Source organism: Sebastes fasciatus, chromosome 11, assembly GCF_043250625.1.
Source record: "Sebastes fasciatus isolate fSebFas1 chromosome 11, fSebFas1.pri, whole genome shotgun sequence".
NCBI classification, from domain to species: domain Eukaryota; kingdom Metazoa; phylum Chordata; class Actinopteri; order Perciformes; family Sebastidae; genus Sebastes; species Sebastes fasciatus.
The window spans coordinates 19,151,339-19,175,091 of NC_133805.1; the positions used below are offsets into that span (position 1 = coordinate 19,151,339).

Below are 23,753 nucleotides of genomic sequence, written 5' to 3' on the forward strand. Positions count from 1 at the left end.
TTAGACTGGCAGGACACAGTTGGAGAGACAGGCCTGAAATTAAGCAAAGCCGTGCCAGGACAGGCCCTGCTGTCTTCCAAGATCACGCTGTCTATTTCTCACTGGGTTTGTTTCCGGAGGATTCTTCTCACCATCACTCAGTTACTGGCATGAAGTCAGTGCTAGATACCACGGTGAATTGCATCGCCACAGCCAGGCTGGATGAGAACTAAGTAAAATTGGATGCATGAGGTTTACGTTACTCTATGGATCACAGAATTTACAGTTTTCACAGGAATGAGAGAAAATGAGAAGAGGTAGTTGGATTGCCTATTTCGGTCTTTTATGATAAAATGAAGTTAAAGTAGGGCTGTCAATCGATTAAAATATTTAATTGTGATTAATCGCATGATTGTCCATAGTTAATCGCGATTAATCACAAATTAATCTCACATTTTTTATCTGTTCAAAATGTACCTTAAAGGGAAATTTTTCAAGTATTTAATACTCTTATCAACATGGGAGTGGACAAATATGCTGCTTAATGCAAATGTCCTTAGGTTTTATAGTTTCATATGATAACAGTATCTTCACTCTAGCTTTAAAACGCATGCTACAACCTAAAAATCACAAGTTCAGTTAATGCGTTAAAGAAATTAGTGGTGTTAAAATCAATTTGCATTAACACATTAACTTTGACAGCCCTAGTTTAAAGTTCTTTTAAAAAGACTCTTTTAGTATTACAATTTTTATTTATGTACTGTGGACAAAACACTGAACAATATCACTGTCGGTTCCTCGTCAGTTGGTCTTAGTACCAAACATCAGTATGTTTTTAGTGCTGACTGAAATGTCCATTAGGGTACCGAAGGCTGGCCCGAAATGCTTTTGTCTGATTTGTAGTTATCATGTTGGCATCAGTATTTCTAATGATACCCAGCTCTATTCACTATCCACGAGGTAAAACTTCACCCATTCTGAAAAGAATGTGTATAGAATACACACATAACTGTAAATAACTGCAGCAGAACTGGAACAGAATTTTTTGAGTAATAAAAGACATCGTTATTCTTCTTGGGAAACAGGAGAATCTCTTGTAGTTGTCTGTACCCATGATGACAAGTAGTGGAGAAGATTTTCACTGCTGTGCATTGCTCTCTCGGACAGGTTCCTGAAAGCAGTGGCATGCTCTGCTTTGGGGGCATTAGGAGGGAAGGGGAATGTGGCGCTATGTTTGGAATCTGAGATGGGTCCGCATGCCAGCCAGCACGTCTCTAGCCACCCCTACCCTCGCTACCCTCCCCCCATCTCACTCTCCTGCCTCCCTTTCCCCGGCCCTCCCTTGATGTCATCACAGCCCGTGTGAACTAAACATCCTCCTGTTCCTAAGCAGAACCAGCATATTGATAGAAGGCAGATCCTTTTGGAAAAGCAATGCTTCTGTTTTTAGCTGGATGACGGCCCGCGTCTTGTTTGTGGGCGTGCATCCTAACCCTTTTTTGCACATCCTGTTGCATGTGGGTGGAAGTGCTTTCTGATTAATTTCAAGACACACCCCATCCAAAGTTGAAGTCAGAAAGATGCTTTCTAAACTATTTTATTTACTTACAGATTGGCTGTTTTGCTCAATGACAATAGTGATTAAATGGCAGTCAAAAGGGCTATTTGCAACCTGATGATTTAGGTTTTTGTTATTAGGGGCAGTTTTGACAGTTTTCAGAGAAAAAGACCAGACCGTTTCCCAGCTGACCTCTGAATTATCTCACAATCCATCAACCTAAGAGCTACTTGAACTTCAGGCCTTTACGTTTCAGGGTTGGCAGGAGAAATCCATCAATATAATTGTGTATCCTTCTTGACACAGTCCATGGCTCTTTGCTTTGCTTTGATATGAGTGTTAGCATAGCTTCCTGCCTCACGCAAGGAGAGCAACTTGAGTGTTTCAAATGCCCGCTGGGGTTTCCATCAAGGCACTTGAGTGGGATGCTAGACAAGTGTGGGCCTGCCTTCATCCCTCTCAAAGAGAAGACAGTCTGTAGAAATGTCTTTTATTTCAATAACACACACTATTTTAGTTTTCATTCATCACTTCAATCCCTAGGGCAGGTGCCATAGGTTTAGCAAATATGCCTACAGTACCCTGCTTTTGAAACATGTTAAATGTTGCTTTGGGATCCATGCCAGCACTGAAATTGCACAGAGATAAACTGTGTTCCAGGCTTATAGAAACAAGAGAGGGGTGTGGTGGTCAGGTGTGGGTGAGGCTTTTTGTTGACAACTGCAGCTGTCACGTACAGGTTGGTGTCACAGGGTTTAAATTCCAAGCCACGCCAAGTCCACGCCAGCCCATAACAAAGAGAGCTTTGACTATCACAAATTACCTTTCCATTGTACAATGTTCAATCAAGCTGAAGTCACCCGCTTTGAGGGCTTGATGAGGATGTTGATGAACTGCAAAGGAAACGTACTGCTCTCTGAGCCTGACAGAAAGCTCAGTGTTGGCAGAAACAATCATTGGCGTCATTTTCCGCCCTTGTATGGACTGTATACTCTGATGAAAGGTGGAGATAGAGAGTTCAGAGAACAGATGTGGATCATGTGGGCTTAGCTGATGTCTTTTCACTAACCCGGCTGCACCTGCACCACTTTTATTGACTCCATGCTGACAAAATGTTGGTGAATTGTTTGTACTTTGCTGTATGGCCACACAGATACGGATGAAGTCAAGCTGCGAAAAAATAAAAAAGCTGAGAGCAGGAGGCTCTTGGCCTTGATTCAGTGTGATGGCTAAATCCTCATTAAATTAGTTCCGTGGCGATCGTTTGCAGAGATACAACAACCATGCTTACGCTGTGCCCCGGCTTTCACAGGAAAGGAAATAAGAGTCAGAGCTGCCGGCCAAGACTGGGGCCTGACTGGATAGAGCAAGTAGAGCACAGGAAACTACAACATAATGCCAAAATCCGTTCAGAGCAGTGACTGCTTTTTGTTTAGCTTGCTCTTTGTGTTCTTGTTTTTAGCTCTTCCATGTGGCATACATCCTCCTCAAGTTTGCTAATTCACCTCGACCTGACCTCTGGGTGCTGGAGCGCTCTGTGGACAACGGGAGGACCTTCATCCCCTGGCAATATTTTGCACGTAAGTTCCCATGTTATTGTCTTTTTGCAACGTTTTATTGTATTTATTGTGTGCTTCCTGCCTGCTGCCTCATTAATAGTGCTATGAATCACATGTTGAAACAATAAGATTACATTTCCCAATGGAGTTGTTGGTCAGATTATGGACTGGAAATCAATTATTTACACATATAACCTGCCAGTCCCGTAAATATAGTAAATCTGGAATTAGAGCTTCACCGGGCCGCCGATTTCGATGTTTCTAAGAACTATGATTGACAGCAAGGCTCCAGACTAACTGTTTTCACCACCGTTCCTGAACCGTCTTGAAAAATAATTAATTTTTTTACATTATGTGACCGGCAAACAATCTGAAATATGAGACTGATCGGCCGGTCACCGGTCATGGCCGATCAGCTGAAAACCAGACGGTTTCTATCGGCTGCTCGTCGATCGGTGCATCTATATCTGGAATGCATGTTTGTATTTCTTTTTAAGTAAATAATATGGTAAATGGACTTGCATTTATAAAGCGCTTTTCTAGTCTTCAACCACTTAAAGCGCTTTACACTACATGTCAGCATTCACCCATTCACACACCCATTCATACACTGATGGCAGAGTCTGCCATGCAAGGTGCCAACTTTGCCCATCAGCATCTAATCTCAATACTCATTCACACACCGATGGCTATGCCTTCGGGAGCAATTTGGGGTTAATTGTCTTGCTCAAGGACACATCGACATGTGACCGGAGCCGTCGGGGATCGAACCACCGACCTTCGAATATTTTTTTATTACACGGCTTTGTTGAATACTCGATTCTGATTGGTCAATCACAGCATTCTACGGTCTGTTATTTATTTATAGCAAACAGTTGCTATGTATAACAGACCGTTGCTATGGACGCAGTTTTGATGTCAGACTCTGGCGGGCCGTTTTTGTGTGAAATTATTGATTTGTTAAGTAAGTAGCCGTGTAATAAGCGGGATAATGTACAGCTAGCGGATCATTATTCTGAAAGAAACCCCTTCAGGGCGATGCAAGACCCCTCTGTGTCGGGGTGCAGCATCGTCCTGTCAGGGTTTACCTCACAACAATGACCGGCTCGCTGTACATTATCGGTTACGTAAATAAATGTCTGCTATTTGTCGACTGTAAAATTCCATATTGATCCCCGCTTGACGAAAGCTTTTACATTTTTTGTTCATTGCACCTGGTAGCAGGTTTACTCTTCAGATGGTGTGTTTTGGAATACACAGGAAGAGATTGGAAAGTGATTCATAAGAAGTACAGCGCAAAAACACAACAGCAGCAACCATTCATTAACAAAATCCTGTCAAAATCACAGATATGGAGGATTATCTTGTCTTCATAATAAACAGTTGTTAAATCATAATTAGCAGAGTTTGTTTGAAAATGGGCCTTTTTCATGGCAGACATTTTGACTCTGTATAAGGAAATGAACAGGTGTAACTAACAATGGCCCACTAAGCCATGCCAGAGATCCATCATGTGGAGTACCAGGGCCCCGGAACTGGCACCGCTGAGAGGAATGCAGCCATTATTATCATTATTAATTACGCCTGTGTCATTCCTGCCATGACAAGTCAAAATGTCTACTCTGAAAAAGACCCATTGTGTAGATGGATTAAAATTTGTTTGCTAGCGCACATTTAGTCCGGGCACACTGATCAGCCTGCTTAAGAATTTAAGACAGGAAGTGTTTGTGTGTTTTTTGTTGTGTGGAAAAAAGAGGAAATCAAAAACAAACAAAAAAAAAACATTTAATAACTTTGAATGAATTCCAGGATGAACGTCAGGCTTAAAACTTTTATGCTTCAGGGTAGACTTTGTGTAGATTGTAGCAAGTGGTGGCATGCAGTACATTTCTAACTTGATCACTAGGCCTGTAATGTCATACCATTACCAAAGTGCCTGAACTTCATACCTAAATACATATTATTGATTTGCTGAGTAGGCATATCTGAATTATGATATCTAATAATATCCGGGAGGCACCTTTGCACACAGATTGCCAGGAGACACAGCTGTGACTCATCAGATTTACAATATCTGAGTTTCTCTTTGTCCTCATTTCCAAAGTTCATGCCCAGACTCCACTTCTTAAACAACTCTCAGGATTCATTCACTTAGCTGTAATGCTTTTGAAGGCTTTGTTTCTTTTGTCACAAATACTGTAATTGGATGTTACTCTTCCTGTAATTCTCCGGTTAACAATAGTACAAAAACCCACGTATTAAAGGACCAGTATGTAACAATTATGTTGATCTATTGGCAGAAATGGAATATAATATAAATAAGTAGGTTTTCTTTAGTGTATAATCACCTGAAAATAGCAATTGTGTTTTCGTTACCTTCGAATGAGCCGTTTATATGTACATAGGGAGCGGGTCCCCTCTCCACGGAGTCCGTCATGTTGCACCGCCATGTTTCAACAGCAGCCCAGAATGGACAAACCAAACTCTGTTAACTTGTTCTGCTTGGGCCGGAGTCGATAACGTTTCTCGCTCTCGCCGCCGCCGCTCTCTCTCTCTCTTGCTTCACCACCCACTCCCCACATACACACACACACACACACACACATTACGCATTGGCTCTGCTCCAAATGGCTCTAGAGAGGGCCAATCACGTTTTCTCGTCAACTACAGTAGCTCTTCAACACGCTTGGTACACCGGAGAGGCTTCAGTTGGTTGCAATCTCCTCACTTCACCGCTAGATACCGCCAGATCCAACACACTGCACCTTTTAATGCAAGAAATTTCACATATTAAATTTTTTACTTATTCTCATATAAATGAATCAATTTATCATAGGTCTGCAACGATTAGTCGACTAATCGATTAGTCGATCGATAGAAAAATAATCACCAACTATTTTGATAAGCGATTAATCATTAAAGTAATCTTTCATGCAAAATGTCAGCCTTCAAATATGGAGATTTCCTGCTTTTCTCTGTTTTATATCCTATTAAACTGAATATCTTTGGGTTTTGCACTGACAAAACAAGACATTTAAAGACATCACCTTCAGAAACTGGGATGGACATTTTTCCCTATTTTCTGATATTTTATAGACCAAACGATTGATCGATTAATCTAGAAAATAATCGTCAGATTAATTGATAATGAAAATATTCGTTAGTTGCATCCCTAATTTAACATGCTGCCTCTTCGCTGCCTTCTGGATTTGATTTGATCTGTAAATACAAGGTATTTTGGCAGCTGACTCTTAAATATCAGATGTCAGAGCTTCATGCAAGCACCTGAACACAACAATTTCCAATGTTTCATTATCTAGGTATTGGTGTGTTATATTCATTGTCGATAGAATATAGCTTTAAAAAAAGTCATCCATGGGATAATACTATTGTCTTAACATCAAAATGAAAAATGAATGAAATATTGGGTGAGAGGTTAAAAGGCTTATAATTTTTTTTTTTTTTGGCAGATTCAAAGCGTGAGTGTATTGAAAAGTTTGGAAAGCAGCCCAATGGTCGTATAGTGCATGATGATGACCAGCTCTGCACTACAGAATACTCACGGATCGTCCCTCTGGAGAACGGAGAGGTAAAATATCATATTATGTTCTTGGAAAACCAAAATTACTAGATTTTAAGAGGTATCAAAAACAATCTTGTGAAATAAATACATTTGTGTTGTCCAGATCGTGGTGTCTCTGGTCAACGGTCGGCCGGGGTCCAAAAACTTCACCTACTCGCCAGTGCTGCAAGACTTCACAAAGGCCACCAACATCCGCCTGCGCTTCCTCCGCACCAGCACCCTGCTGGGCCACCTGATCTCCAAGGCCCAGAGAGATCCCACAGTCACACGCAGGGTGAGGCTCATACTGTACGAGCTCACACAAAGGTGTCATGCTGGCAGATGCTTGTTTCCCATTTGGGCAAGCCACATTTACAACTCTGCACCACCTACCCTCCAGCTTCCTTTTTGCTGACACAAACCTGCTCCCTCCTGCTCACACATTCATCATTGTCAGGGCCTCACGCCAGATCTGTCTGTCTAGTCATCAGTGTAATTCCTTTGGTAGAGACAGTTAGGACTGGCTGGGACAGCTCCACCAGGCTGCAGGTGCATAATATGGCACTTCTCCTTACAGCAGGAGAATATATATTAATAAACAACAGTAGCTTCAGCGTAATGAGGCTAAAGCTTTCTTGTTTTATGTTTGAGTAGTGACTTCAGATATCCTGTAACAAAGCTTTAGTGAAATTGTATAAAGTAAGTCTCTTGAATTCCAGAAATGTCTCCTCGGGGTTTATGGGTTTATTATCTTTATTTGACATACTGAAAAACAAATTAGCAATGTCAGCTGTTGATTCTTATCTTATCTCTTTTTTATAATGCTCTGATTCAGCCCATAAAACTAGCCTGGTTTAAGTTTGTACTAGTCAACATGTGTGAATCACTTCTGCTGCTAAGCAAAGCCAGACATTTGTTCTGGTGTGGGTGATGTTGCTGATAACTCTACTTTATTTTACTTTGAAAATTAATTTGAAATGTAGCTGGTGATAAAATTTTTCCTATTTGTTGACAGTATTACTATAGTATCAAAGACATCAGCATCGGTGGACGCTGCGTTTGTCATGGGCATGCACAGGTGTGCGGTGGGGGGCGTAACCAGGACAACCCAAACAAGTAAGTAATGCCCTTCACCTTAAGCAATGCGATAAATATTTGACATTTTTGTGTGGAAAGCTCAGGTTGAAGCGAGTCATTCAGTCATTAATTATAACCTGAACCGCTTCCTATACACATTTCAAAAGTTAACTTTGAAGTATAACTTCAACCAGTAAATCCATTTCAGTTGTTCATTCATTAACAGAGCTGAACAGTCTCTTTGTGGGCTCCTGTGTATAAACAGTGTTCTGAGATGACTTAATGCTGAAAACATAGAGACAAAGACTACAGAGATGCTGACTGATTCAGTGATTTCAGTGATAGTGAATTGTTTCTGAGGAGGTACAATTACCTCATATGTTTGTAGCCTACATTGACATCAAGGGAAGCAGATTATTGTAGTTACTCTGTTTGCTGGCTGTGACGTTTTATAGTTGGTAAAAGGGCAAGATGTGTGATAAAGTGCTGCTTTAAACCGCCATTGTCCTCTGTATTCTGAACAGCTAAACAACAGAAGGATTCTTCATTGTGTTTTATTGTTTGCTAGCAACTTGGGCATTTTAAATTAATGGTAACATTGGCTTAAAGGGATAATTTGGGTGTTTTGAAGTGGGGTTGTATGAGGTACTTATCCATTAGTCAGTGTATTACCTACAGTAGATGATGGTCGGCACGCCCCCAGCTTGGAGAAGCAGACAGGAGTTACCTCACTGAAGCAAAGCAATGTAACTCCTGTCTGCTTCTCCAAGCTGGGGGCTTACCTCATACAACCCCACTTCAAGACACCCAAACTATCCAATAAAACTGCAATGTTTTATATTAACAGTGGATCAAATGACTATGTATAATGTGAAAGGTGTTGCTCGGAGTGACAAACACACAGAGAATTATCACCCGACCCCGCAGTCGAGCTGAGTTCTACGGATGCGTTTTAGCATCTTTCAGCTCATTGGGTTGGTTTTAGGGCCCCCATCTCTACGGTTTTGGTTCTGTCTCACTGTTTTCAGGAAAAACCTCTGATAAATGATTCTCCCAGTACCAAACAACAGACAGACAAAGTTAGCACTAGCTACCTAGCAGCTAAAGATCTGGATATTTCCCTCAGGAGTTGGTGGAGACCAAAACAGAGCTAAAAGTAGATGGAATGTTGGATTTACATTCATCAGGTTGTCTGAAACACACCTTCAAATGAATGCTAATGTTGCTCTGTATCTGCTGTATGAATAGGCAGCTGTGTGCTGACATGTTTGCCATAACAACTTAATAAGGTAATAATATCAGTACTGTGTTTACAGGTTATTCTGCTGCCCCCAAGTGGGGAAAAAATCAATTAAAGAAAGTTCTGGGGTTTTGTGCTTGCAAATGAAAATCTGTGCATCATTAAATTCAGGTGTCTCATCTCCTGTCTGCAGACTCCAATGTGAGTGCCAACACAACACCTGTGGTGAGTCATGTGACCGCTGCTGCCCGGGCTTTAACCAGAAGCCATGGCGTGTTGCAACTGCTGACAGCCCCAACGAGTGTCTCCGTAAGTGTACATGTACAATGGTTCGTTCGGTGTGTAAACAAAGCTGCTGGCTTCTTGAATTACGGCCCCCCGAGTGGACTGAAGTGTCCTCTTGCCTCTGATATTTAAGCCCCGTTGTGGATGCCCTGTTATGGTATTGTAGAGAGCCTCGGTGAAGAGTTGAGAGGACATTCCTCATATGGTATGTATGATGAACAGCACAGTGCACAACTAGCTCCAGAATAACGGCTTTTGTTTGTCAGCTTAGCCAGCTAGTCAGTCGGCTAGCCAGGCCCGCGCCAGCCTACCAGATAGTCCCCCATGCCAGCTTATCGGCGAGCCATCCAGTCAGCCAGCAGAGCCGCTGTCAGCTGGAATCTAATTGCTTGGACTGTTGACAAATTTCCCCCTCATGAAAAATGACCTTGTGGCAGCCACAAAAGAAAGAGGAAGATGAAGAAGACTCTAATCAGTGCACTCATGCAGTGGAAATGCACCCTAACCATAACCATAAACATTAATGAGACACACAGGGGTGGTATACAGGAAGAGGATGTGCCTTCTTGTTTAATGTGGATTTTATAGTTTCTCCTCAACCAGACTTAAAACTCCTTTTTTGGAGAATGAGTAGCTTAAGGTTCTTAAATACAGACAGGGGAGCGAGAGGTGGTTTGCTGAGGCATATAGAATAATTGTGTGTGTGTGTGTGTGTGTGTGTGTGTGTCGGGGGTTTCCTCCTCAGCCTGCCAGTGTTTCTCCCATGCCTTTGACTGTTATTACGACCCAGAGGTGGAAAAGAGGGGAGCAAGTTTAGACACCTTCAGAAGGTACGACGGAGGAGGAGTGTGCATCAACTGCCAGGTATGAAATGCATGTCAAGTCTAAACTGATTCCTGTGTGTGGTTGTAGGGAGGAGGGTATAAAAAAAATGAAGAAAAATTCCATGTTGTCTGTGTGTACCTTTATGGAGTTTATTTGAGGCCGAAACAACCTTTTTCCATTTACACACTTTGCTATTACTGCTCCAAGAAATTGATTTTGTGTCATTTTCTTTCGTTAAAATAAAGTTTATTGAGTGTTATGTTAATATGACCCCTCCGCTCACTCCTCCCTCTCCAAGACTGCGGTAACGTGAGCCGGTGATTGCAAAACCACGCTCCCTATGTAGATATAAAGGGCTCATTCTAAGCTAACAAAAACACAAAGGTTCTTAGTTTCAGGTGATTATACACTAATGAAAAGATAGTTATGAATATTATATTACATTTCTGCTAATAGATCCCTAGAAATGCTACACATTGTTCCTTTAAACGAGAAATTCTACTTTACCGATAAAAGAGGACTCTTATGCTTGTCATGCTGTTCTCCCTGATATATTATGTAGGAGTTTTGACTCACACATTATTTTGTGTTCTTCTTTAGCACAACACTGATGGAGTGAACTGTGAGCGATGCCTTGAAGGTTTCTACAGGCCTTATGGAGTACCTCCCGAATCTCCTACAGGATGCATATGTGAGTAGCATTTTTCCTTGATTTAAAGGGATAGTTCGGGTGTTTTTAAGTGGGGTTGTATGAGTTGCTTAGTGTATTACCTACAGTAGATGACGGTCGGCATGCCCCCAGTTTCGAGAAGCAGACAGGAGTTACCGCACGGAACCAAAGCAATGCACCAGTAGCAAAACATATTTTTGCCACCTAAAAGAAAGGCTCACCTAAAAAAAATCTATCATTTTAAGTGCACAGCTATATTTCGAATATTTTCACTGCTTTACCTTGCCGTCAGACAGCCCTTTCTGACGGGGAACTGAAACCGTTGTATCCATCTATGCTCTTGCCAAAGCCACCAGACTCCATTGGGAACATTTTTAATTTTACCTCGAAGAAAGGGGGGTTGCTGATCTACCGTTGCTTTGATCGGTTAGTTTGTTTGTGTTATTATGTGACTTTGGTTAGTTCGGAGTCACCAAATTACACAATAACACAAACAAACTGACCGAGGCAGCGGTAGACCAGCAACCCCCGTGTTCTGCAAATTTAAGTTACTGTTTTTTCTCAATGGAGTCTGGTTGCTTTGGCGAGAGCATCGATTAAGGCTTCAGTTCCTGAATGTGGACTTCATAGCTGTCTCTTTAATTAATGCAATGAAAGCATATTACGAAAAGGTAACTTGTTAGGGTTGAACATTGCCATCTGTCTAATTTCCAGGCTACAGCAGTAGATACGTTTAACATCTCACCCTGTAGGTATTTGACCTGCAGTATGTACAGTATGACGAACAAGCAAAGCCATAACAGTGTTGTATTCAAAGAGAGGCATCAGTGTCTTGTTTGAGACAGCACCGTTGCACAAGCACCACTGGCACCACCGCTTGAATTATTGCTATACTGGGCTCCGCTCTTGTTTACATTACTTTAATGGTCCATGGCTGTTCCTTGCCATATAAATAGCTGCCAGTTGTGTTTGGACATAAGAGAGTACTGGAATTAAACTGGTTGCCCTGAGCGCTTTGAAAAGTAAACCATAAAATCCTCAAACTTAATTAAAGTCAGCTTAGAAGAGGAAGGTGTTCGTTTTGGCAAAAGCCGAGTCAGTAAAGGTCCAGTAATCATTATATGCTTCTCATTTTGAGATGATGGATGGTTGAAAGTGTTCTGAACTTGTTACTGATATTTTATGTTACAGTAAATGTCTTTTTGCCTTATAACCAATAATTCTGTGCTGTGTTTATGTGTATGGATGTCCATGTTAGTCTACATCGATGCATCTGTGCACATTTGTGTGTAAATGTTAATTGAAAGAAAAACATGCGACCCCACTAGCCTGCAGGTGTGATGAAAGGACTACAGCCGGCTGTGAAATGGGGTCTGGAAGGTGTCTCTGCAAGCCACAGTTTGCTGGAGAAAACTGTGATCGCTGTGCTGACGGATACTATTACTACCCGCAGTGCATTCGTAAGTTTTCCTTTCTCTTATCGCAAACTGGATACCCACCTTTACCCTTGTCCCTTTGAATCATGGAGAAAACGTTGATAAATGATGTGTCTTTGTTTGTCAAGGTACAGTGAGGTGAAACTGAACCCACTCTTTGACGTCTGGAATCAGTTTCCTGTTCACCATTTTTTAGCCTTTTGTATTTCGGTCTGTCGGTTTTCCCCCTTAAGGGAAGAATACAACTCTTTTGGACTTACCTATTATTATATACTCAAAGAAATATCCCTTTAATGCTGCAGGGCTACATGCAGGAGGATGTATGCACATGCTACAGTATTGACTTCACATACCAAACCTCTGTCAAAACAAATAGACTCAGATATCAGACACACAAAGGAGAGTTTCCCCGTCTTATCTCATTCTGATCTGGCTACAGACTCAGGAGTCTGCCCAGGCGTAGAGATAAGCCACCCAGTGTTTCATCTCTCCTGTTTTTGAGCAGTTATTATGTTTTCTTCCGGTCTTTGACTGACATAAGTCCTTTTTAAGGTTTCTGGGTGAACTTACTACAGCTGGAATTTGAATAAATATATAACTGAGAGTCACTTGTTTTCTCTGAGGTGGCATTTATGTTTTAAACTTGAATTTAACTGGAATTAGTTCAACTAGTCCATATAATGGGTCATAGAGAGGCTTCCTATCCATGTAATAGTAATAATAAACTGTAATAGTAAACTAGAACTGAAACCACAACGAAAATAATCAGTGAAAAATATTGTTAGTAAACTGAAACTAAATAAAAACGATATCCTTTAAGAAAAACTAAAACTAAACTGAAACGATATTAAAAACTTATATAAAAATAAAAATGTAAATTCATTTCAGTTTCAGTATTTTAGCTCTAATATATCTCTACCGAAAAAAGGAGACTGTACGAATTTCCGTCATTTCTCGTGACATTGAACAACAGAAATCTTTTACTAAAGTAGTGTGAAGATTATGATAATTTACAGTTCTCCAACCATGTTTTCTTTATGTATATGTAACTATGTATATACTAACTAACAAACTAAAAATAAATATATAAAACCAAAACTAAACCTTTCTGAAAAAATTAAACTAAACTAAAACTTGCAAACGCACTCTGACAACTAACTAAAACTACACTAAAATGAAATTGAAAAGTTAAACTAAAATAAAATAAAAACTACTTGAAAATTAAAATTTATTATAACCTTGCTGTAAACCACTTTGATTGATCTGTGGTATCATTTAAAACGTCCGTGCTTGTTTTATACAGTCATAATACACGAAAAATGAACAAATCTGTAATCTGCCCCCGGCTCGTTGTTTTTTTTTAATGTCATATAACCATGAAATTAATTTTAAACTCATAAATTCAGACACATTACGAGCAATAGACAGATTTATTACTAGAAGTTATTAATAAAACTGTGTCTCTCATCTCCAGATTGTTAGCACTGACAAACTAGTCTGAACATGCTGGCAGTCATTAGGAGGCTGTCTGGGTTTCCAGTGAATCGTCTCTGCTGTTTTGAGTTACTGTATAAAATTTCTACATTTTATATGTGTCATGCAGTAGATAAAAGTTGATTTAGTTTATTTCTGGTAGAAGGCTACGATTCTTTACACATCACGGTGTTACAGGAATAGTTTGACACTTTGGGGAAAACACCTATTTGCTGTCTTGCCAAAAGTTAGATGAGAGGATTGATACTATTCTTCTGTCTCTATGTTAATACTGGATATGTAGCAGTTAGCTTAGCTTTGTATAAACACAGGAAACAGGGGAACAGCTAGCCTGGCTCTGTTCAAAGTTACCGAAACCACCAAGAAAATGAATGAGCATATTTCCCAAAATGTCGAACTATTACTTTAATAACGTTTACCTCTAACTCCATTGTGTTCTCTTGTTTATGGTTTTTTAAATGTAGATTTAAAATCTTACAGCAAAAGCAATGCTCCACTAAGATAAATAAAGTTGACACTTGGGGTTTTACTTGATCACAGTTTCCCGTCAGTGGAGGTCTTAATTCCATGTCTTTCATTTGCAATCAGGATATCCCGTATACCAGACTACCACCAAATCCCCCGTGGGACCTATTGTGGGTAAGTTCAATCATTCAGTGTCTCATTCCACAATTTAGCTTGACAGATGTCTTTAAACAATCATTTAAAATGCTGTTACTGATCCTCTTTATTTCTCCATCCTTTTTCCTTTCTCTCTGTGTAGGGCCCACCGCTTGCCCTCTGGGTTATTTTGGCCCACCCAGCTGTCAGCGTGAGTGTTATTACACCTGATATGTTGTGCTACTATAAAGGTGTTTACACGGCTATGCTATGTTAACTGCTTTTATTGCTTCTTCTGATTTGCATTTACTGTATCTAAAACAAAACAAAAAAAACCGACTGAAACTGTATCCTCTTGAAGAGCTCTTTTACAGGGCAGTCTTTGACTTTTTTGTTACCTGAGTCACATTTACTTACAGGCAGCCAAGGTTATTAAAAAGGGCTTTAGAGGGCTATGTAAGGCACCTTCGAGTCTGACTTGGTTTTCTAATGAGTTAAATGTTAAAAACATGTGGCAGGTGTCAATCAATAAAGACATAAAGATGTATACAGGCGCGACTAAAGGTCAGATAATGTTTGTAGGCCTTATGAAAACAGAAATGGTAGTATATTATGATTGTATTATATAATGACAATGTCAGAATCAGTGGGCAACCTCCGGGTCTAAAAAGTGAAGCCGATGCTGAAGTGACTTAAACTTGGCATTCTTTCTAATATCCAGCAGGGGGCGACTCCTCTGGTTGCAAAAAGAAGTCTGATTGTATAGAAGTCTATGAGAAAATGAGCCTACTTCTCACTTGATTTATTACCTCAGTAAACATTGTAAACATGAGTTTATGGTCTCAATCTCTAGTTTCAAGTCTTATTCAATACAGCATGATGTTCATTTAGTAAATTATGGTCCCATTTAGAGTCATATAGATCATAAAGCAAGGTATGCTTTAGGGCGTGGCTACCTTATGATTGATAAGTTGCTACAACGGCGTTCTCCGGTCTGGGTGTTGTCCATGTTTTCGTCTTTCACAGTAACTTTCAGTTCATGAAAGTTAATTGTAACATTTTGGTCATTTATAAAATGCCTTATTCAGTGTTCGGCTGTACGTATGGTGCAAGTCATGTTTACCGTGTTCTCGGGAAGAGTCCGTATGAACGCCCCGCTAATGTGGTATTCACAACCTCGTAAGTGGAAAGTTTCTGAAAGCTTCGAGTTAACGAGTTGTAACATTTTTGTTGACGTTGTAAGAAATGGCGGAGGCCATGGAAGTTAGTTTTGATGCATAATAAGTTAATATATTGTAATTTTAGTCGTATGTTGTTTTTCTTTGTAATTTTTTAATATGTCTGAGGAAAATGTTGATATTCCCACCTGCCTCATCTTTATCCTCTGTCATTATGCCTCTGCATTTACTGCATTATGTTACCCACTTGCTAGCTTGCTAAATTGTTACCCTCTGTGGCTTCTAGACGTCGACAGTAATGTTAATATTGCCGTTGCTTAGCAGCGGTGTTCTCCACGACTTAACCACTTAAACACTAATCATATTGTGTTCACGAGTTTCATTTGAAGTCACCATTAGCTCTACCCTCTCATGTCACTTCTGGTTGCAAAAAATGTATGAAAAAAAAGATGTCGACGGCCAAAATGCCAAAATCAAAGTTTTAAAACAGCAGTCCACAAACTACGTCCACTTCTGATATACAGTCTATGATCAGAATGAGTAAATCTGCTGCTCAATGACAGCAGATCTCTTGCAATTGTGGAGCAAAACACTCTGATGGTTTTAAATTATCATGTCCGTCAGCTGGGATTTAAGTTCAAGTGGTCTCTGTCCTCTCCGGATAGCATTAGTGGGACTGTGAGAACTAACTAACTGTTATTCAGCTGCTGCACCAGAGAAAGAGCTCAGGCTCATTTATAAGCAGGCTTCAGGGTTCAACAGGGTTACTCATTTGAATTTCTATTAGTTAGGATTTAATTTGTTTACTTTTATTGTTCAAATAAACATTTCTAATGTGTTTGTGCACAGAGTGTATATGTGACTACAGAGGGACGGCTCACGGGGTGTGCGATGCTTCAGGCCGCTGCCTGTGCCGTCAGGGTGTGGAGGGGGAGCAATGCGACCGCTGTCCACCAGGATACCGCTCCTTCCCAAACTGCCAGGGTGAGAAAGAATCACCATGCTAATGAGCACTCAGTCTAACTGAATGATTATGAAACATGACCTTTATTTGGAAATAGATTGTTATAATGTAGATGTAAACAAAGACGGCATGCCAGAAAAGGAAATGGGGACTTGTTTCCACATGGCAGCGTAGCCAGTAGTGATGTTTTGGACTAATTGCAGTCAGTTACACAGTGAGGCTTGGTGTGCCAAGAATTTTTACAGTTTGTCCAGCAAGCTTGTGCTTTATTGTTACAGAAAAGTGTCACTTCTGGTTGCAAAAATGGATGAAAAAAAAGATGCCGACGGCCAAAATGCCAAAATCAAAGTTTTAAAACAGCAGTCCACAAACTACGTCCACTTCTGATATACAGTCTATGATCAGAATGAGTAAATCTGCTGCTCAGTGACAGCAGATCTGTTGCAATTGTTGAGCAAAACACTCTGGTGGTTTTAAATTATCATGTCCGTCAGCTGGGATTTAAGTTCAAGTGATCTCTGTCCTCTCCGGATAGCATTAGTGGGACTGTGAGAACTAACCAGTCTATTATTAGTTATTGCCCCTCTTCTAAATTCCCTTTTCTGGTTTCCTCCAAGCTGGGAAACCCATTATTATAGCATTTCTATTAAAACAAAGACCTTTAACCCTCTGTCATCATTTGTCAGAGAATATAAACAATAACGTTCCTTTAACTTGACTGAAGAAAGTATCTTTAATCTTGTGTGCTGACTGAGAAGGAATTTTATCAGCAGCCTTTGAAAAGTCGATTTTAGTATTTGGAGCTACTTAGGGGCAAAGTAAACTGTGGCAGCAGTCTCTCTGGTGGCTGTCCTGTCTTAGTGCCAAGTCTATTCACATACCAATACCAGGGGAGGCTTGGCAAGACGTGGGCACCAGTGTAGCCGTACCACTGTGTGCCACAATATGAGAATACAACTGACGGAAGTATTTGTCATTCCCTGTTATTCAGCTGCTGCACCAGAGAAGGGGCTCAGGCTCATTTATAAGCAGGCTTCAGGGTTCAACAGGGTTACTCATTTGAATTTCTATTAGTTAGGATTTAATTTGTTTACTTTTATTGTTCAAATAAACATTTCTAATGTGTTTGTGCACAGAGTGTATATGTGACTACAGAGGGACGGCTCACGGGGTGTGCGATGCTTCAGGCCGCTGCCTGTGCCGTCAGGGTGTGGAGGGGGAGCAATGCGACCGCTGTCGACCAGGATACCACTCCTTCCCAAACTGCCAGGGTGAGAAAGAATCACCATGCTAATGAGCACTCAGTCTAACTGAATGATTATGAAACATGACCTTTATTTGGAAATAGATTGTTATAATGTAGATGTAAACAAAGACGGCATGCCAGAAAAGGAAATGGGGACTTGTTTCCACATGGCAGCGTAGCCAGTAGTGATGTTTTGGACTAAATGCAATCAGTTACACAGTGAGGCTTGGGGTGCCAAGAATTTTAACAGTTTGTCCTGCAAACTTGTGCTTTATTGTTACAGAAAAGTGTCTCTTTGTTTGCATGAACCTACTTGCACTAGTTTCTGGAGCAAGTACACTTCAAGCAGCGCTATGTATTTGGCCATTGTAAAATCTAAGCGTAAGACTTTTGACACTTGAACCCTGAAGCTCTAACATGGTCTTCCTGAGAAGCCCAGACCAAGAGAGTCTATTTTATTTTATCATCAGCTTATGTAATTTTAACAATTACACGCTGTTTGTATAAATGAATACAGGTGTTTTTTAGATGCTAATTTTAAAGAATCTTGCTGTCCTATACAGATAAAATGAATGATGATTGATTATTTTGATTCTAATAAAGAATGAGGCACTGATCACACAGAGTGCGTTTTGCAGGTGGAAAACACAAGGCGCACTGCACTGCCTTTTTGTTGCCCAATTAGACAGAGCTTTTATTGCAATTTGCTGCGTCTTTACATTTTATATTGTTGCTACGTAACCACCAAATGAGTGCTAACATTACCTTAATACAGACCATGAACCGTACGTGGCTCAAATAGTTAATAGTACAGTTTAAATAAATGAAAACAATTTACCCAAAATCTCAATTACCTCACTGATTTGCCTCCAAGCCTGCTGTTTGGTATTCAAATCATGGTAACTATGGTTGGTAAAGTCATACAGCTCTTCAAGGTGCTCCTGTAAAAATATGAGACGCACAGAGTGGAAAAACACGAGGCGCTTAGCAACCCAAAAGCAGCACGCAAAACGCTTCACTGTCATTGAAAACGCCCCAGGTTGCTAAAACGCACTCTGTCTGATCGGTGCCTAAGGATGGTCTAAGTGTGCAAATTTGCAAAAGCAGCAGCTCACGAGCCTCTTTCTCTTCCTCCAGCGTGTGCCTGTGACGGGGCCGGTGTGGCCGACAGTGTGTGCAGTCCAAGTGGTCAGTGTATTTGCTTTCCCAACTACGCGGGGCAGGAGTGTGACGAATGTGCACCAGGCTACTATGGATACCCAGACTGTGCTGGTGAGTGGCTTTAATCCCTCTATGTCCACCAGTGTAACTACGACAGATAAACCAATTGGGTGCATGGGATCTGAGTGCTGGTGGAAAAAAATTTTTGCTGCTGGTTTCACAGGGCTTACTGTGGCGTCTTCTCTCAAACATGCTCATTCTCCCACAGTATCCTGTAAAAAACCCTATGTTGCTATCCACTTTTATTTATGTTTATGTATTCTGCATGACACAGCGTTTCACACACAGTTGGAGCATGAGAAATATATGGACATCTTCCTTCTAGGGAATCACATTCCCAAGAATAGACAACTGGGAATCACTGAAGGAAATCAGATTCTGGGAAAAAAAACAGGAGTCATTTTAAACCCTTTTTTTCATACCAGATTCACCTAACCATAATGATGATAACAGTTATATTTGAAGTTCATACTTAAGTTTGTTTCCTGTCCCCAGTTTGTCGATGTTCACCGGACGGCTCATATGGCAGCATATGCAACCCACTGTCGGGTCAGTGTCTGTGTCTCCCAGGGGTGGTGGGCCAGCAGTGTGACCGCTGTGCCTCTGGACTCAGGTTCCCCCAGTGCTCAGGTAACCACATCATCATAAATGAAAGCAGCAGTTAGCAGCTGAGAAGTGCTACGCTAGAGTGCTGTGCCGTTACGCACAGCCGTTCACTGTGTTTACCTTCATTAAATTGCCTGAAAACGACACCAGGCTACTACAGTATAACCACACAGACCCGACAGAGACTGCCCTACACTGCTAATGTCCAATTGTTGAAGGATATAATTTGTTTAATGTGTTGATAGTCCTCTCTCAGTCCCCCTTAATATAAACGATTTGACTTTGGGCCATGTTTACTTCCATGCACTTCAGAAAGTAAAAATACAATTAGCTGATTTACTAAAGTTTTTTTTTTTTACTTTGTTGTGGATTTATTTTGTGCTTCCAGCCCCCATCAGTGTGTGTAACCCAAAAGGAACTGAGCTCACTGATCCTCAAACGGTACGTCACCCTGAATTAACTGTAATTTTCTTGTCTAGCAAAAACCCAACCTTGATAATGTTTTTATTAGCCTTGATAACAAAAGTGGTCACAGTCTAAATCCAGCACTGGGCCTTTTGGGTGTGGATTTACATTACCTCAAAGCTGTATAACTGATAACACAGCTGTGCTGCTAAAACTTCTTCCAGCAGATTTTTTACAAGGAAGTGTTTTTTCCCCCTGAAATGTAAATGCAATTAAAATAAAGGAAAGGAGACTTCCTTCCTTTTTGCAGAGGATGAAAAACAAGTTTCTGGAAGGTTGTTTCCCGCTCTGTTTTGGAACATATGCTATGTTTGAAAGGAGGAAAAACTGCAAATGTCCAGTCATTCAGAAAACTGGCACTGCAGCACAATATGCAGGCACTTGCAACTGATTTCAATCAATCAGATTTTAAGCAAATAAAACTTGACTTTCTATAGTAGCTACCAGTTTCACAACACTTAGATTCCGTATCTGTGGTTTCAGGGCTCCTGCCGCTGCCTAGCAAGCGTAGAGGGAACCCTGTGTGACAGGTGTAAACCTCTCTACTGGAGTCTGGCTACAGACAACTCTCGTGGCTGTATAGGTAAGTGAGTGGAAAACTATTATTGACTTAATTTTGTAAACGGTGAAAGAAAATAAGAAAAAAGAAAGTACTTAGTTGATCTCCTGTCAGTCAGATTTGCCCCAGTTTCATTTTTCTGTCCAGGAGTATTAATTCTGATCACTGCCCTCGTTTTTTCCCACTGTATTAAAACACCAGTAGCAATCTGACAAGGAACTGATAAGGGTCTTGGCCTCTCTTACCCAGAGGATATGTCAACATTACTCCTGTCAACAAGACCGGATCTGCCTTCCTGTCCCTCAGAGGGGAGCTGTCAGAGGAATAACACATAAATAAAGGAGCTGCAAGTGAACCTGTGAGCTTTCATGCTGTGACTTTGCAGTAATGAGTACCCATTAAAAACAATACCTCTGGACTTCACCTCTACAGAAAAATAACTCTGTCCTAATCCTCTGAAAATGCTTAGTTTTGGGAAGGTGGCTCCCATTATCCAGCTGGTGAAGGGAACAGCTTCAGGCTTTGTCCAGATACCTGTCTAATGTTACAGAACAAGAATGTTGTCACTACCGCGCTGCTTGAAGACACAAGACAGGGGAAAAAAGAGCTTTTAATATCCTAAGAATGCCTCTGGTTGACTGTGGCCGGACATTAAGGGGAAGTTTTTTTCACTTTGTTGAAAGCAAGCCATGGCAGTAGAGCTCCCCTGGACCTTTGATGTGCAGATCTCTGAAGATTGTGGGGTTTTGTGCCGTCGTGTTTCACCCATGAAAGTGACAAAGTCCTGTAATCAGAGTCTATTCACTGTAGATCCCCCTTTATCCTTTCATAACCTCTCCCCTCTCTCTCTGTCTCTCTGTCTCATACCAGAGTGCCGGTGTGATGTGAAGGGGACTCTGAGTGGTGTTGGAGAGTGTGAACAGGTGAGTATTTCATTATTACCTGCAGTGACTGATGCACATTTATTAACCCTAAGAGACCCGCCATAGACCTGTTTTTGTCTTTTTTTACGGGGGACAGCGGGCATTTAGGGGGAGATAGCAGGTCAACAGTAGATGTACGAGTTTTCCCCCTCGCCAATATTTAGTCTAACTTTGCAGCATTATTTAGCTTCCTTCCCTTAGGTTTTCTAGTTTCATATGATACCAGTAGCTTCACTCCAGCTCTAACACTGAGCCTGCTACGGCTTCTTAAAGACAGTAAATTCGGTCGGGATCTGGCCAAATTGTGATTCAGATTAAACAGTTATCGTACAGTGTCTTGACTGAATATCTCAGCCATGATTTTGTAACATGTATTTTGTTTATCTTATATTCTCCTGATTGTCTGTTTGTTTAGAAAAGTGGACAGTGTTACTGTAAGCCTTATGCATGTGGACATGCATGTGAAACCTGTAAGGATGGATACTTCCTGCTGCAGAAAAAGAAGTATTTTGGCTGTGAAGGTAAGACATCCTTCTTAACCAAACTACTAACACCACAACTCACTTACATAGTATGTACTGTTAACTGTGATACTATAGCACATGATAATATGAGGAATAGTGAATAAACATGCAGGCTATTACCTTCAAGACTGCATTGACATTCAGTATAAGTGTACTCAAGGTGGTCAGTACACCGTGACATCATCGTTGGGGGTGGTTACAGTTCAACACACTCCTTACTTTCAACCAGAGAGGGCAAAGACACACTGCCTTTGGTCTGGTATTAAGTTACTCTTTAATCAAATATAATGACTTTTACTCTCCCTGATAGGTTGTCAGTGTGATGTAGGTGGTGCCATTGACACTGCGTGCGATGAGACGTCGGGACAGTGTCGGTGTCGGAAGAATATAGTTGGCCGTGAATGCTCTGAGTAAGATTTGGCTGTCTTGAATGTCATGATGCATTATGGTACGTGCCCACAGAATCTGTCATTTCCACGCTTCCCATTCATTGTCTATGCAAGCAACCGTGCAATGCACTCTGGTTGCATTTCGAGAGACGGGGCGTCACGTTGGCCGCTCACCATTTACATAAAGTTGAGGGCAAGGCTACTTTATGCAAATCAGGGACATCCAGCACGACTCACAACCTCTGGAAACTCACGAAAAACGTTTTAACCGTTGTCAATCTAAAATGAAGACAGATTCAGTAACTGCATGGCTTATTTCTCGCCAAAAATCGCCACTGTGGACACGTACCATTAGGATTCAGGCAACATTTAGCATGAAATAGTTTCTCTTTGCAAATAGAACATCATTTAACCTTTCATGCACCTCGTTAGGCCGGCACCGAGCTACTATATCCCCACTCTCCACCAACTGAAGTTTGAGGTTGAGGATGGCACCACGCCAAACGCCAGACCAGTGCGTTTTGGCTATGACCCCCAAGAGTTCCCAGATTTCAGCTGGAGAGGTTATGCTGTAATGTCTCCTGCACAGGTTAGTACATATTCACAACAGTACCTTGATATTTTTGATACACTGATGTGATTATTCTTATAAATTACAGTCTTTTTTGGGGACTATCTGCCACTATAATGACCTTATAGCTTCCTTTTTGGGTCTATTCTGATGCAACTATGATTGTTTTTCTTTTACCTCTGCACTGGTATTCCTGCTTCAAGCACACAACCTTCTATTATATCAGGGCTGATGTGGGATTGTGGAGCTCTCTTAGAACTAACACTATCTCTCTTCAGCCGAAGGTGATCCTAACGCTTACCCTTGGCTTTCCTGGCCTTTTCCATATTGTAATGCGCTACTCCACCCCTCAAAGAAAGGGGAGAGCTCGAGTGAGAGCAAGGATCTTGGTGGTGGACGAAGCTGGTTCTCAGTCTTGCTGTGACTGTAAGTGAAGGGCCTGCCTTTCTATTTTCCTTTCTTGCTTGCTGTCTGTTGATTAACCCGCTCTGTTTGCTTACATTCTCTGCCCACCTGACGTGATTTTGCTCTTAACATTATACCCTCATCGTCTACTCAAACCCGTGCCATTGCAGTCAGCTGTGTGTCACTCTCATCCCTGCAGAGTGAAGTCAGAGTAACAGTGCATGTTGACCCAAAAGATGAGAGGCAGCACTTATTCCGTGTGGTTCTGCGGTTCACTAACCCGAGCGGCACCAGTGTGACCGGTAGCATCAAGGCTACCGATAACAGAGGCACTGCAGGTGAGGCTGCCTCTGACATTGAATCAGCTCTTACATTTCACTCCATCATATCTAACCCATCATTGAATAAATACAATAA

At 41.1% G+C, this 23,753-nt stretch overlaps 1 protein-coding gene across 2 annotated transcripts in view; it reads left to right on the plus strand.

Annotated features, from left to right (window-relative positions):
* LOC141777261 (laminin subunit alpha-3-like) overlaps positions 1 to 23,753 on the plus strand; it is a 72,065-nt gene that overhangs the window by 11,274 nt on the left and 37,038 nt on the right. For both annotated transcript variants that reach the window (XM_074651361.1, XM_074651362.1), the window contains exons 3-23: positions 3,000 to 3,117; positions 6,567 to 6,685; positions 6,783 to 6,953; positions 7,674 to 7,774; positions 9,169 to 9,284; positions 10,006 to 10,124; positions 10,686 to 10,776; positions 12,084 to 12,215; positions 14,274 to 14,324; positions 14,449 to 14,496; positions 16,313 to 16,447; positions 17,564 to 17,698; positions 18,811 to 18,945; positions 19,390 to 19,524; positions 19,889 to 19,941; positions 20,449 to 20,548; positions 21,395 to 21,447; positions 21,863 to 21,968; positions 22,282 to 22,381; positions 22,793 to 22,949; positions 23,536 to 23,674. In XM_074651361.1, the coding sequence (XP_074507462.1) occupies positions 3,000 to 3,117; positions 6,567 to 6,685; positions 6,783 to 6,953; positions 7,674 to 7,774; positions 9,169 to 9,284; positions 10,006 to 10,124; positions 10,686 to 10,776; positions 12,084 to 12,215; positions 14,274 to 14,324; positions 14,449 to 14,496; positions 16,313 to 16,447; positions 17,564 to 17,698; positions 18,811 to 18,945; positions 19,390 to 19,524; positions 19,889 to 19,941; positions 20,449 to 20,548; positions 21,395 to 21,447; positions 21,863 to 21,968; positions 22,282 to 22,381; positions 22,793 to 22,949; positions 23,536 to 23,674 (2,314 nt within the window). The remainder of the gene's footprint in view (positions 1 to 2,999; positions 3,118 to 6,566; positions 6,686 to 6,782; positions 6,954 to 7,673; positions 7,775 to 9,168; positions 9,285 to 10,005; positions 10,125 to 10,685; positions 10,777 to 12,083; positions 12,216 to 14,273; positions 14,325 to 14,448; positions 14,497 to 16,312; positions 16,448 to 17,563; positions 17,699 to 18,810; positions 18,946 to 19,389; positions 19,525 to 19,888; positions 19,942 to 20,448; positions 20,549 to 21,394; positions 21,448 to 21,862; positions 21,969 to 22,281; positions 22,382 to 22,792; positions 22,950 to 23,535; positions 23,675 to 23,753) is intronic.